This window comes from Hyperolius riggenbachi, chromosome 1 (assembly GCF_040937935.1).
Source record: "Hyperolius riggenbachi isolate aHypRig1 chromosome 1, aHypRig1.pri, whole genome shotgun sequence".
Lineage (NCBI taxonomy): Eukaryota > Metazoa > Chordata > Amphibia > Anura > Hyperoliidae > Hyperolius > Hyperolius riggenbachi.
Window position 1 is genome coordinate 272,985,837 of NC_090646.1, and position 13,764 is coordinate 272,999,600.

The 13,764-nt window shown below is 41.8% G+C and overlaps 1 protein-coding gene across 1 annotated transcript; it reads left to right on the forward strand.

The window, feature by feature from the left end:
* The first annotated feature begins 221 nt into the window (after positions 1-221).
* Positions 222-10,808, forward strand: LOC137548044 (sulfate anion transporter 1-like). Its single transcript, XM_068271133.1, has 2 exons — positions 222-851; positions 9,270-10,808. Exons 1-2 carry the CDS (start codon positions 222-224, stop codon positions 10,800-10,802), a joined length of 2,163 nt encoding a protein of 720 aa, XP_068127234.1. The 3' UTR covers positions 10,803-10,808.
* Positions 10,809-13,764: the final 2,956 nt, after the last annotated feature.

The window sequence follows — 13,764 nt, forward strand, 5'->3', positions numbered from 1 at the left end:
GCCCCAGGGAGCAGTGGGGGGAAACAAACAGGCAGGGTCCGGCTGCGCAGGCGTCCCTGCAGAGGTTGAGGGCCCTGGGGCACTTGCCCACTTTGCCTGCATGGCAGCGCCAGCCCTGGGCATGAATAAAGGTTTGATTTAACAATTTGTTTATAAACCCTGAAATATTAAGTATTATCTGACTTCTCTTTTTAGAGCTCAATAATCCAGATAAAACAAAAATGACAAGTGAGGCGGAAGAAAACCATCCTGATGAATGCCAACAGCATGTACATATACTACTGCAACGCAAGCCTGAGAAAAGGGTAAATGCGGTGAAGTGCCTCAAAGCCAAGTTAAAGAAGAAGTGTACCTGTACTGCCAAGGAGGCCAAGAAGACATTCACAGGTTTCTTCCCAGTACTACGATGGCTTCCAAAATACAATTTCAAAGAAAATACATGGGGAGACACAATGTCAGGTCTTATCGTTGGCATTATTTTAGTACCACAAGCCATAGCTTATGCCCTATTAGTAGGCGTGGAGCCAATCTACAGCTTGTACACATCATTCTTTTCACATCTGATCTACTTCATAATGGGGACTTCAAGGCACGTGTCCGTCAGTATCTTTAGCGTGATATGCCTAATGGTTGGGCAGGTTGTGGATCGAGAGTTGCTGCTGGCAGGTTTTGACTTAGATGACGATGCTATTAAAAAAACAAGCGCAATGAATGACAGCAATATCATGAACATAACATCAGGCATAACATCGGTCAACATAAGTCTGGGCCTGATGGATATTGAATGTGGAAAGGAGTGCTATGCTATCAGTGTGGCAGCTGCACACACATGTCTTGCTGGAATATACCAGGTGAGGTTTTTGTTAACCAAAAATTGCTATTGTAAATAATTTTCTATTGATATGATTATATTAATATTTCTAAATCAAATTTAAGACAGGTGTCTGAAAGAGTAAAGCTACATACACACGCTGGTCTGTACTTGGCTGTAGTGGATGATAAAGACCACCATAGCCAAAAATTTGGGTCAGACAAGTGTGTGTAAAGTGGCTGCACAGCATCTGCTAGAGCATCTGCTGATCTCGGATGCCCGAGCACTGCACCATCACACTGTTCCCCCCTTCTCCCCTGCCCGCGGGAAACCCCTCCGTCACACGGGCTAATTCTTACTCCACAGCAACAGATGTGTCGTTAGCCAGGAGGCTGATGACGCCTTTGTACAACGTCCGCCGTTCTCTGTCACCTAAGAGATTGTTGTCTAATACTTGCTCTGTGAAAGAGGTCCCCAGGTGATCCCCCAGTTTGTACAGGGCATCAGCCTCTGATGGGTCATAGGCAGGGATTAGAAATATGCATGTGACTGCTACAATATCTGTACATTTGAAATACTATTAAAATACTAATCCCCCTCCAAGCTGCAGCAACTCGGAGGAACATGTCATTTGGGGCTATTGCCAAAGTCTGAATTACCTTTTTCTTTGGTGAAAGTCTCTGTGCTTAAATCAGTCTCACACTGCTGGCACCCAAACCATGGGCACAGAGCTGGTACCAAAAATTAGCTGCTTTGCTATACCCTTTTCTGGCATATCTGCAAACTAGTTGCTTTTTTTATTTAAAAAGTTGCATTAATGTACAAAGAGTACATTCTTCTTCAATGTTTATCAAGCAAAATGTGATTTCTGTGAGGCAAACCATCTTCACAGTGAAGATAGCGTTCTAGTCCCATAGGGACAGTTTTTTTTATTAATTCCATTCCTGGCCCTGCCATTCCTACTAGTAAGATATCCTGCCCAGATACAAACATACTGAATATGAAGCATTAGAAACAAAACTTCTAGCATCCTGCAGTCTGCTCTAGAAGTGAACTTTCTTGGACCCCCAGACCTGGGCAAGTAGGCAGTTGTTTTGAAAGTCCTCCACATTCTTTTGAGAGGTCTCAAATCCTTTACCAGACATACAGTATAAGCTTCCACAGTGTTCTTGCTCAAGGCCTCATGCAGCTCTTTTGATCATGGTGTTCACTTTCACCTCAGCCGTATAGAGCACACCAAACTAAATGTCTGAGGTTTAAATATAGCAAACCTCCTTCAAAATGCTGAATAACAATATTCTAAACATTGCATCTGGTGTGATTTGAGCCAGTTTATGTGGGAATAAATGTGCAGGTGGCCTGATTTATACGTACATATGTGAGTTGGATGCTGGGAGAGCCGAATGACGGCTCTCCCTGCTGCTGCAAAACTCCCCAGCGAGTTGTCGCAAGTTGGAAGGAGATGTAATTCCAAATTTCCCTTACGCGCCCTGCACAGCATTACATTGCTGCTATATGGGGCCCCTGTTTTCCGTGCCCGGCACTGAGCACTGTGTGTCGAAACCACCTGCTTCATTATTTATTGCATTTTTATATGCATTTTTGTACAATGATATCTTACATAAGATATTCAAAAATATTTTCTTCAGTTTGAAATGTTATATTACTAGTATCTCCCAGTATTATTAACATTAAAATTAAAGAGACTCTGAAGTCTCTAAAAAACATTTTTTTTTATTTAATAACTATGTTTAATACTTTATCCCTAACTAAACCGACGCATCCCCGCAGCTGTACTCTATCTAAATCCCACCAAACTACCCCCTACCTCTCCCCCGCAAAATCCACTACTTTCTTGGTCGTGGATTTTGCTGCCCTAAGCGCTTCCGTGTAAGGCAGGGCTATGGGCTGCAGCCCTGCCTCACACGCGTCTGTCAGTGGCGGATCTCCGCCTCTCCCCCGCCCTTCTCAGCGAAGGAAGACTGAGAGGGGCGGGGGAGAGGCGGAGATCCGCCGCTGACAGACACTTGTGAGGCAGGGCTGCAGCTCATAGCCCTGCCTCACACGGAAGCGCTGCCCATATTGCCCCCCGGGGAGTTTGGGGGGGATTTAGATTTAGTTAGGGATAAAGTATTAACAATATTTATGAAATAAAAAAAAGTTTTTTTACAGACTTCAGAGTCTCTTTAAATATCTATATGTCTAGCAATGTTATAAAAACACGCAGGCTTTCATAGGGTTTCCTAATTTTTTTACACACAGAAGTTAATTAGAACTCTATTTGAAGTCTAAACTAATGTAAGTTTTTACAGCAACCTATATTCCATTTAACCACTTAAAGGACTTACGAGGCGAAGATGGTAAAAAATGTTAAATACCTATTCAGTTTTATGACACTTAGGGGACACCATCCGCATCCCACCTTCCATTCTGCCGCGTTTGTAAAGCAATACCCAGGCTCGTGGGGGTCCCGACCCGATCCCTCGGGTCGTCCTCAGCTGCCCCACTGAAGATATCCGCCAGGTCCGGCAGCAGCTGTGCAGTTCTCTCAGCCGCAAGTGCGCAAGTGCGGCTGCGCAGCTCTAAGCCCTCCCCCAGCTCCGACCTCATTACGGCAGTCTCGCGTGCTTTATGTATGCGAGACTGCCGGTAATGAGGTCGGAGCTGGAGGAGGACTTAGAGCTGCGCAGCCGCACTTGCGGCTGTGAGAACTGCGCAGCCACGGCCGGACCTGGCGGCCATCTTCAGTGGGGCAGCTGAGGATGACCCGAAGGATCGGGTCGGGACCCCCACGAGCCTGGGAATTGCTTTACAAACGTGGCAGAATGGAAGGGGGGATGCAGATATCGCCCCTTAAGGGTCATAAAACTGAATAGGTATTTAACTTTTTTTACCATCTCCGCCTCGTAAATCCTTTAAGCCAATCTGGACGGATATATTTGTCCAAAAATCGCCACTCAAAGGCAATCTGGACGGATATATCCGTCCAGCAGTGTTGCTGCCCTTGTGCACTCATATCTGGGTGCAGGCAGCTCCTTCCCTGCCTCTATTACAGGGGGTTGATTTCTGAAGAGGAACTAGTGTTCCCTGGAGGAAAACGATTCCCTGCAAATGAATCAAATTCCTCCAATTAGGAGGTATTTGATTCATGAACGGTGAAATGAAAAAAAAAGATCTCACACTCCCTGGTATCTTCCAGGAGAGTGTTTAGCGCCACCTAGTGGCCAAAAAGTAAAATTGAAGTACAAATAGAAAAAAAACACACTACACTCTAAATAAAAACGAATTGACTCCCCACCCTGCCCATTAATTAAAAAAAAAAAAAAAACACATGTTTAAAAAAAAAATTAAAAAAATTACAGTTTAAAAAAAATACATAAGTAGTTACCTTAGGGACTAAACTTTTTAAATCTGTACGCTGTGAAGGTATATTACTATATACCTGCTTGAGCTCATATGGGCTTGTAATTAGTGATGGACGCAAAACTGAAAAAATGCACCTTCATTTCTACATAAAATATTTGTGCCATACATTGTACTAGGGAAATATTTTAAACATTGCAATATCCCGGGACAAATGGGCAAATAAAATGTGTGGATATTATCCACAGTAGAACGTTTTATTTTAATACTATAATGGCTAAAAACGGAGAAATGATTTTTTTTCCATTTTTTTTCTTATTATTCCTGTTGAAATGCATTTAGAATAAATTAATTCTTAGCAAAATGTACCACCCAAAGAAAGCCTAATTGGTGGCAAAAAAACCCAAGGTATTGATCATTTACGTGTGATGAGTAGTGATAAAGTTATTGGCGGATGAATGGAAGGAGCGATGACAGGGGAAAATTGCCTTCGTCATAAGGGTGAAAACAACTGCGGGCTGAAGTGGTTAAAGAAGACACCTGATTTGATTCCAATGGTTGTTTAGGCGCACACATATGATTTGCTGATCTGACTATCTCACTATCAATTTAACATTTTGGGAAAAGGTGGCATTGTGATCAGCACCGCATCTATATTCTCCCCACACACATACACAGCTCTGCATATCCCTTTAAATGGTTGTGTGCAGCCACGTACCTGTCTAATTCCCTTTGCCTGCAATGGCTTCAGCCGCTGGAATAGAGCAATTCATGGAAGGTGCTATGAGTGGCCAATTGTCCACTCTGTTGTTGAAGCGGTCTCTGGCTGCTGGGACTTGTGGTCTCATCTGATTGCTCCCTGCCCCAATGAAGGTCATCCTCATTCAGTGCTTCACCACCCATGATAGCGTTAATTGCTGCGTGCTAGCTGATGGGGTGTGATTCAGACTGATTTCTTGTAGCCACCTTGTTTGACACCCTGACCCAGTTTGGATTGCCACATGTATTGACCTCAGCTCGTTGTGACAATATCTTTGCCTGACCCGCAGTTAATCAGCCTGGCTGCCTAATCTATTTTGTTTAACTCTTGGCTTGTTCCTGACCTGAAGTTTGTCTGACCTTCGATATTGATCTTTAGCCTAGTTGTTCGACTTTTTCTAGAGCTTAGGGGTTTTATTGGTTTTCTCTGCCTCGGATCCTTTAACTTACGCAAATAAGTCCTGGGGCAACTGAAATCGGGTAGATGCCTCCAGTCTCCCGTTCAAACAGAAACTGGAAGAAAGTTGTTGAATAGGAGGGAAATTGGTGAAGATCATGGTAGGATCTAAAAGCTAGACAGTGATCATCTGGGAACCTTACACACTGAGCCTGGCGTTTGTCATTCATCACTGTGATCTCACTAATCTGTCCTCCTTCCCTAATTCCTAGCATTAACCTTTCACCTTTTGTACTTCCTCACTCTAAGGTTAACTATCAGCTAGTCATACGCTGCCTCCTCTTGAAAATAATAATACAGTGATAAACTTTCACACTAACCAACATCCTAAGCTAAATATTGACACTAATCTACACTTTTCTCCTAAACATTCTCCCATCTTAATTTGTAACCTTTTTAACAGTTCTGACAAAAAAAAACTTTAAACCCTTATTAAACCTAAAATGTACCTTACTTTATAGTAGAACATAATACCGACCTATACACTAACCCTAACTTTACAACTTTAGTCTAAAATTAACCTAAAATGATTAAAGAGGAACTATAATCACATGTAGTAGAATGTAATACCGTATATACTCGCAAGCAAGCCGAATTTTTGACCCCCCAAAAGTGGGCCAAAAGTTTGGGGGTCAGCTTGCTTGTGAGTCACGTTGGTCGGTGGTCGTAGGCCCCTACCCCTGTGGCCGCCGCTGCTGCTATTATCTTACCCTGCGGCCTCTAATATTCCCCTCTCCGTCTCCCGGGCGTGTAAATAGTTCACAGCAGCTCGCTCCATGGCGGCTGCTGCGTGATGACAGGAAGCTGTAGGCAGAGCGGTTTCCATAGCAACGGCCGTTACAGGAAGCCGCTCTCCCTACAGCTTCCTGTCATCACGCAGCAGCCACCGTGGAGCGAGCTGCTGTGAACTATTTACATGCCCGGGAGACGGAGAGGGGAATATTAGAGGCCGCAGGGTAAGCTAATAGCAGCGGCGGCTGTGGGGGGGGGGGGGGGGGGCACTATACTAGCTATACTGGGGCACTATACTAGCTATATGGGCACTATACTAGCTATACTGAGCACTATACTAGCTATACTGGGCACTATACTAGCTATACTGGGCACTATACTAGCTATACTGAGCACTATACTAGCTATACTGGGCACTATACTAGCTTTACTGAGCACTATACTAGCTATACTGAGCACTATACTAGCTATACTGGGGCACTATACTAGCTATACTGGGCAATATACTAGCTATACTGGGCAATATACTAGCTATACTGGGCACTATACTAGCTATACTGAGCACTATACTAGCTATACTGGGCACTATACTAGCTATACTGGGCGCTATACTGGGCACTATACTTGCTATACTGGGCACTATACTAGCTATACCGAGCACTATACTAGCTATACTGGGGCGCTATACTAGCTATACCGAGCACTATACTACCTATACTGTGCATTATACTGAGCACTACCTACCTATACTGAGCACTATACTAGGGCACTATACTAGCTATACTGGGCACTATATTAGCTATACTGAGCACTATACTAGCTATACTGGGCACTTCACTAGCTATACTGGGCACTACCTACCCATACTGGGCACTATACTAACTATACTGGGACACACTGGGGGGGATCACACGGCCAGCATTTCCTACCACCGGCTTATATGAGGGTCAATCATTTTTTCCTGGTTTTTCAGGAAAAAGTTGGGGGGGTCGGCTTATATGCGGGTCGGCTTGCTTGCGAGTATATACAGTACATTATTTAGAATACCCAAGAGAACAGAAACACTTGTTACATCTACTCAAGTATGCATACTGTATTCAGGTGACAAATACTTGTACTGCTGTGTAGTCAAGTAACAATCACTTGATTTTGGCTTGTACATAAATGAATAGTAGAACTCTTCTGCTGTCTCACCTGCCTTCCAATTCTGCCGTCTACTGGTCAATACATGTTACTGCACTGGCTTCTTTTTATTTTCATTTTTTTTATTGGCTCAATAATAACTGATATTATACCACACATGACTGTGTGATTTTGCAGCCAATTGTTGATTTTGCATTGCAAAAAGATCACATTTTTGTTTGCGTTTTTCACATGCAATTTTTCAATTGCAACAAACTACAATAGAATTAGCAACACTTGCGATATGTAGAGAGGGGCTGGAGGAAGCCCAAGGTAAGTGGATTTTTTATTTTTATTGTGCTCTTACCTTCCCATTAACTTTTTTTACATTAACCTGCAATAATATTGGGACACTTTGGTCTATATTTGAATTTCAGCAGTGTACTTGTTTTGACAATTTAGAACACCATGCATATAAATGAAACGACCCCATCCACAACTGTTATAAAGGGATCTGCAATGTTATCTTCCACTGCTAAGTCCACTTGACATTGCCAGTTTTCCAATATGTCAGAATAAATGAATAGTAATTGTTAGATGCTGAAGCCATAGTTTCTGTAAGTGACTAGCTTTTTTACATGTTTCTTTACAATAGTAGCATTGAACATTGAGGCTAGTTATGGAGCCTAGACTAGCAGGCATTCTGAGGCATAATTTAAATAAGTATGAGGTATGAGAGAAAGAATCATAACTGGACCTGATTTTGAATGTAAGTATTTATTATGTTGGATAATAATAGTGGCTAAGCAGTTAGTACACAAATAATTTAAACTAGTGGTATTGACTGTATGAAGACTGGGAAGAGTGTAAATCATGATGCTGCAATACTGGGTCTGTTTCCTATACTGGTGATGATTCATACCAAACGCCTTCATGCTGGTGTGGTTGAAAAATGTATTATCTAAGGATGATTAGGAAATAACATCAGTCATTATAGAGACTCATAAGAGGTTAACCAGTTCAGCCTTCAGTCGTTTTCACTTTATGCATCCGAGCAATGTTCACCTCCCATTCATTAGCCTATAACTTTATCACTACTTATCACAATGAACTGATCTATATCTTGTTTTTTCCGCCACCAATTAGGCTTTCTTTGGGGGGTACATTTTGCTAAGAGCTACCTTACTGTAAATGCATTTTAACAGTAAGAATAAGAAAAAAAATGAAAAAATGTATTATTTGTCAGTTTTCGGCCATTATAGTTTTAAAATAAAACATGCCTCCATAATTAAAACCCACGTATTGTATTTGCCCATTTGTCACGGTTATTTCACCGTTTAAATTATGTCCCTATCACAATGTATCGCGACAATATTTTATTTGGAAATAAAAGAGCATTTTTTTCCGTTTTGCATCCATCACTATTTACAAGCTTATAAAAAAAAAATAGAGAGAAATATTTCATCTTTACATAGATATTTAAAAAGTTTAGACCCTTAGGTAAATATTTATGTGTTTTTTTTATAGTAATGTTTTTTTTTTTATTAAACATTTTATGTGGGCATTTTTGGGAGGGTGGGATATAAATAGTGTTTTATTTGGGGAAATATTTGTGTATTGTAATGTTTTTTTACTTTTACTTGTAGTTTTTACTTTTTGGCCACAAGATGGCAATCTTGAGTTTGTTTACATGACGTCACTCTAAGCGTACAATGTACGCTTAGAGGGACATAGCTTCAGAAAAAGCGTAGCTTCCGAGAGAAGCTGTCGCTTTTTCAGCGGGGGAGAGGAATCAGTGATCGGGCACCATAGCCCGATACATTGATTCCTGGGCTACCGAATCCGCGGCCGGGAGTGAGCGTGCACATGCGCGATCGGCCGCGGGAGCGCACGGATGCGCACGTGGCCTCCTGGACGTAGGTACTACGTCCTGGAGGCATAAATGGTTAAATTACATAAAGTTTTGGGTTTTTTTTAAGACTCAGTAAGTCTAGCTTCGATATTGAACTTATTTCTGTTTTGCAGGTTCTTATGGGAATATTTCAGCTGGGCTTCCTTGCCATATACTTGTCCGAGCCAATGTTGGATGGATTTGCTACAGGTGCCTCTTTGATTGTTTTAACAGCGCAAGTGAAATATCTTTTTGGAGTAAAAATCCCTCGCAGTCCAGCTATAGGAATGCTGATAACCACTTGGATTAATATATTTGAAAACATTCACAAATCCAATATTTGTGATGTGATTACAAGTGTCATATGTATTGCAGTATTAGTGGCTGCCAAAGAGCTAGGAGACCGCTACCAAGACAAAATAAAGGTTCCCCTGCCAACTGAACTAGTTGTTGTTGTAGTGGCTACACTAGTGTCCCACTACTGCAACCTCAATGAACTGTATGGCTCAAGTGTTTCAGGTGCAATCCCAACTGGGTTTATACCGCCAAAAGTACCTGATCTGAGTTTCATTAGTAAAGTAGCAATAGACGCTATTCCTCTTGCAGTTATCAGTTTTGCATTCACGATATCCTTGTCTGAAATGTGTGCCAAGAAATATGCATACAAGGTGGAAGCAAACCAGGAAATGTTTGCTATTGGTTTCTGTAATATAATTCCATCATTTTTCCATTGCTACGCCACCAGTGCAGCTCTTGCTAAGACTCTTGTAAAGTCCTCGGTAGGGTGCAAAACACAGGTTTCCAGTGTTGTTAGTGCTACTGTGGTTTTACTTATTTTGCTGTTCTTAGCACCATTATTTTACTCTCTACAGAAATGTGTCTTGGCCTCTATAATAGTTGTAAACTTGCGTGGAGCTCTCAGAAAGTTTAAAGATTTACCAGCTCTGTGGCGTTTAAGCAAAATAGATGCCATCATCTGGATTGCTACTGTGGCTGCTTCTGCTCTAATCAGTGCAGAAATAGGCCTCATGGTCGGAGTGCTCTTTTCCATGATGTGTCTTGTTGTGCGGACTCAGTTGCCCCATGCTACCATGCTTAGCCAGATACAGGACACTGTGTTTTATGAGGATGGGAAAAAATATGAAAACCTATGCTCAATACCCCAAATTAAGATATTCCGCTTTGAATCACCACTTTACTATGCAAACAAGGGCTACTTTATCCAATCACTGTACAAAATGGTTGGCATGGATCCTGGTCTGGAAATAATACGAAGGAAAAAAATGGAAAAGAAAGCATTTAAGAAGGCACAAAGGAAACAGGTAGAGAGTTTAAAGGGCGTTGATAACAATGACAACAACGACATCCATGTACAGCTTTTCAATCATGAAAATGATGTGAAAACAATTATTCTTGATTGCTCCTCAATAGCCTTCCTAGACACATCTGGCATCAACGCATTAAAGGGATTGCTGAAAGACTACAAAGAAGTGCAAATCACTGTTCTATTGGCTTGCTGCAACACTTCTGTCATTGATGCTCTCAGTAGAGGAAGCTACTTTGGAGAACAAAACCAGGACATTCACAAGATGCTTTTCCATAGCGTCCACGATGCTGTTCAATTTGTTAGAAAGAAAGAGACTGCAGTCAGAGACTCCACTGTTTAGATGCCAAACAACGTAAAGAATACTCACAAAAGGGAATTATGCACAAACATTAAATGTGAGACATTTGAAAATATATCTGCCACTAAGATCTTTGATGCAGAATACCCAGCAAACTCATCATGCTTTTCAGGGCTTTCCTCTGTTAAATCTCTGCTCTGCCTGTTCAGTAAGCCAACACCTATTCAGTAGGAGACCTTGGGCCAGTCTCACTAACACGGCTACTGCCTATAGAGCGCGTCCTAGTGGCTGCAGCTCTGGCGCTTTGAGTCCGCCAGGAGAAAAGCACAATATAAGTGTTCTGTGTTTGTTGTTCTGTGTTTGTTTGTTTGTTTGTTTAAATACCGTATGTTGCAGAGTATAGGACACACTTTTTCTTTCGCAAAACTGGGGAGGAGAGGGGGGAATGTAGGTGCATCTTACATTCAAAAATATATGGCGCAGACTGCGCACTTACCGATCCTGCTGCCACCCTCCTCTCCTCCGGTCATGTTTCCACTGTACGTTCTGGTCCTCTGAGGTAACTGTCCCCTTCACACTGCACGACCCCAGCTGCCGCGCTCCTCTTCCCCTCAGTCTTTGTCTGCAGCCAACTTAGTAAGACACCCCTGAACAATAGATACACTGTCTATGGTTCAGGGGTGTTTTATGGACCCCCAGACTGTCTCTATCTAAGCTACACTGACCAGCTACACTACACTAACCCCTGTTGCTCCACCAACTACACTACACTACACTAACCCCTGCTTCCCTACCAGCTAAGCTACACTGCACTAACCCCTGATGCACCCCCCAGTTACACTGCACTGCACTATACAACATTACACTAACTCCTGATGCCCACCAGCTACACTACACAACACCACACTAACCCCTAATGCTACACTACACTACACTACACTACACACAACCACAGCTACACTACACTAGCAGTGGAAGAACGCACCTAATCCTGCTGCCACGTTCCTCTCCTCCTCTTTTTTTGGTCATCTTGCCGATGTGCGCTCTAGTCCTCTGAGGGTGCTGTCCGTCACACTGCACAACCCCAGCTGCCGTACTCCTCTATTTTCCCCTCAGTCTGGTCTGGTACAGGTTTACTATTTTTTTCCCCCTGATTTTTGCCCTTTAAACCTAGGCACATCTTATAGTATATATTGTAGTATTTTTCTGCTCCAGAGACTTCCCATGACATCCTTGACCCCACTGCTACTAACTAGGACTTCTTTTTGTTTATGGCCGTACTCCCCTGCGTGTACGAGCGTGGCCATGCTACACATGTGCAAGTACAATCCATGCCTGTGCATGAGCAGCTATGTGCTACTGTGCAGGTGCAGACCATATTTGCACATGTGTAGTACTGCTGCGCTTGTACATGGTGGGGAGAGGGGTCTTAAGAACATATTTGACTACCTTGCATACGTTCAGAAGAACCCTGCGCAGGAATGGTGGGCTTGTGGATATATATCGGGAAGCTTGTTCACTGCAAAACACGTCAGGCCATTATTTGGAACTCTGCATGTAAAGCTTCATTCCTCTATCTGTATTGGACTTGAAGAAATTTGTACAAAAATAAATGTGATTCTTATCTGGATTTTTGATGTATTAGACAGACATTGGCCTCAATTCACTAAGATCATGCTAGAGATAATAAGGCAAGAGAAAACTTACCTCCACACGTGAGAGAGTTATCTTATCTCTTCATTCCTTAAGTTACCTCTCCTGTAGTTAATTTACCTCCTCTGTAGTTAATTTACCTCCTCTGTAGTTATTTTCACATGCAGCTAATTAACAGCCTGTCTTTAACTCTGGAGTTATTTTAAGGATTGGAGAGTTAATTTAAAGACAGAAGAGTTAACTTTAGGCTTGCCTGAGGTAAAATGTTTCCTGAATACTACATGCCTTATCACCATGGTAACAACTCTAGAAGAGTTATTAAAGACAGGAGATAAGTTTAGTGAATTGAGGCCATTGTCAGTCTAATAAAGTCAAAGTACTGTCATCTGTATCATTTTCATTTTAACTGTGATTTTTAAATGAAACAGTGACTTTTATTTTTAAATATTATTATATTATACATACAGTACTGTATATATTCATATGTAGTTACACTCTGCAGAAAGCTGAAGTTCTAGAACACATTGGAAGAGGTATTGTTTATGGAAACAGTAAATTTGGGCGCCTGAGGCAAGTGGGCAAAAAGGGCGCCGCCATTCACTCCCATAATAAATATCGTTTAATGGGCGCCCAACAGGAAAAAAGGGCGTCGGAGAAAAATAACATTTTACAAGCGGCGCCCGGAGACTTTTAATGTTTTATAACTGCTTCTCATGCTTACACATTATTTAATGATTTATAATTTTTTTAAACATTTTTGAACGAAAAACAGTACAATATTTTTTAAAACATTATTTTTAAACGAAAAACAGCACAATATTTTTTTTCAAACGTTATTAATGCTTATCACAGGGGGGTCTTAGGTTTAGGCACCACCAGGGGGTTCTTAGGGTCAGGCACCACCAGGGGGGTCTTAGGTTTAGGCACCACCAGGGGGGTCTTAGGTTTAGGCATCACCAGGGGGTCTTAGGTTTAGGCACCACCAGGGGGTCTAGGGGTTAGGGGTAGGTACAGGGAGGGATATGTATGAGAGTAGGATTAGATATAGCTTTAGTAAAATTCTTATTAATCTTTTAGAAAACGTTATTATACATTTCACTTTTTAAACAGGGAAGATTAACGTTTTTACAATTGCCGATTTCATACACATTCTTTAATGATTTATAACTTTATAAAACATTATTTTCAAACGAAATATAGCACAATTTTTTTAAAATATTCATGCTTATCGTTTAAAACCCTGCGCCCTTTTTCCCAACGCCCTTTTTTAACGTACGCATTGTTTATATGTCTTTTGCTCAAAGTTTCAGCTAGAAGATAAGGTTATGACAAAGAATTGATTTTTCTTGTT

Bases quoted from the DNA above. Each gene is read 5' to 3' on its own strand.
- LOC137548044 (XM_068271133.1), top strand. From the start codon at position 222: ATGACAAGTGAGGCGGAAGAAAACCATCCTGATGAATGCCAACAGCAT. The intron at 852-9,269 runs GTGAGGTTTTTG...TCTGTTTTGCAG, and splicing joins GTCTTGCTGGAATATACCAG to GTTCTTATGGGAATATTTCA.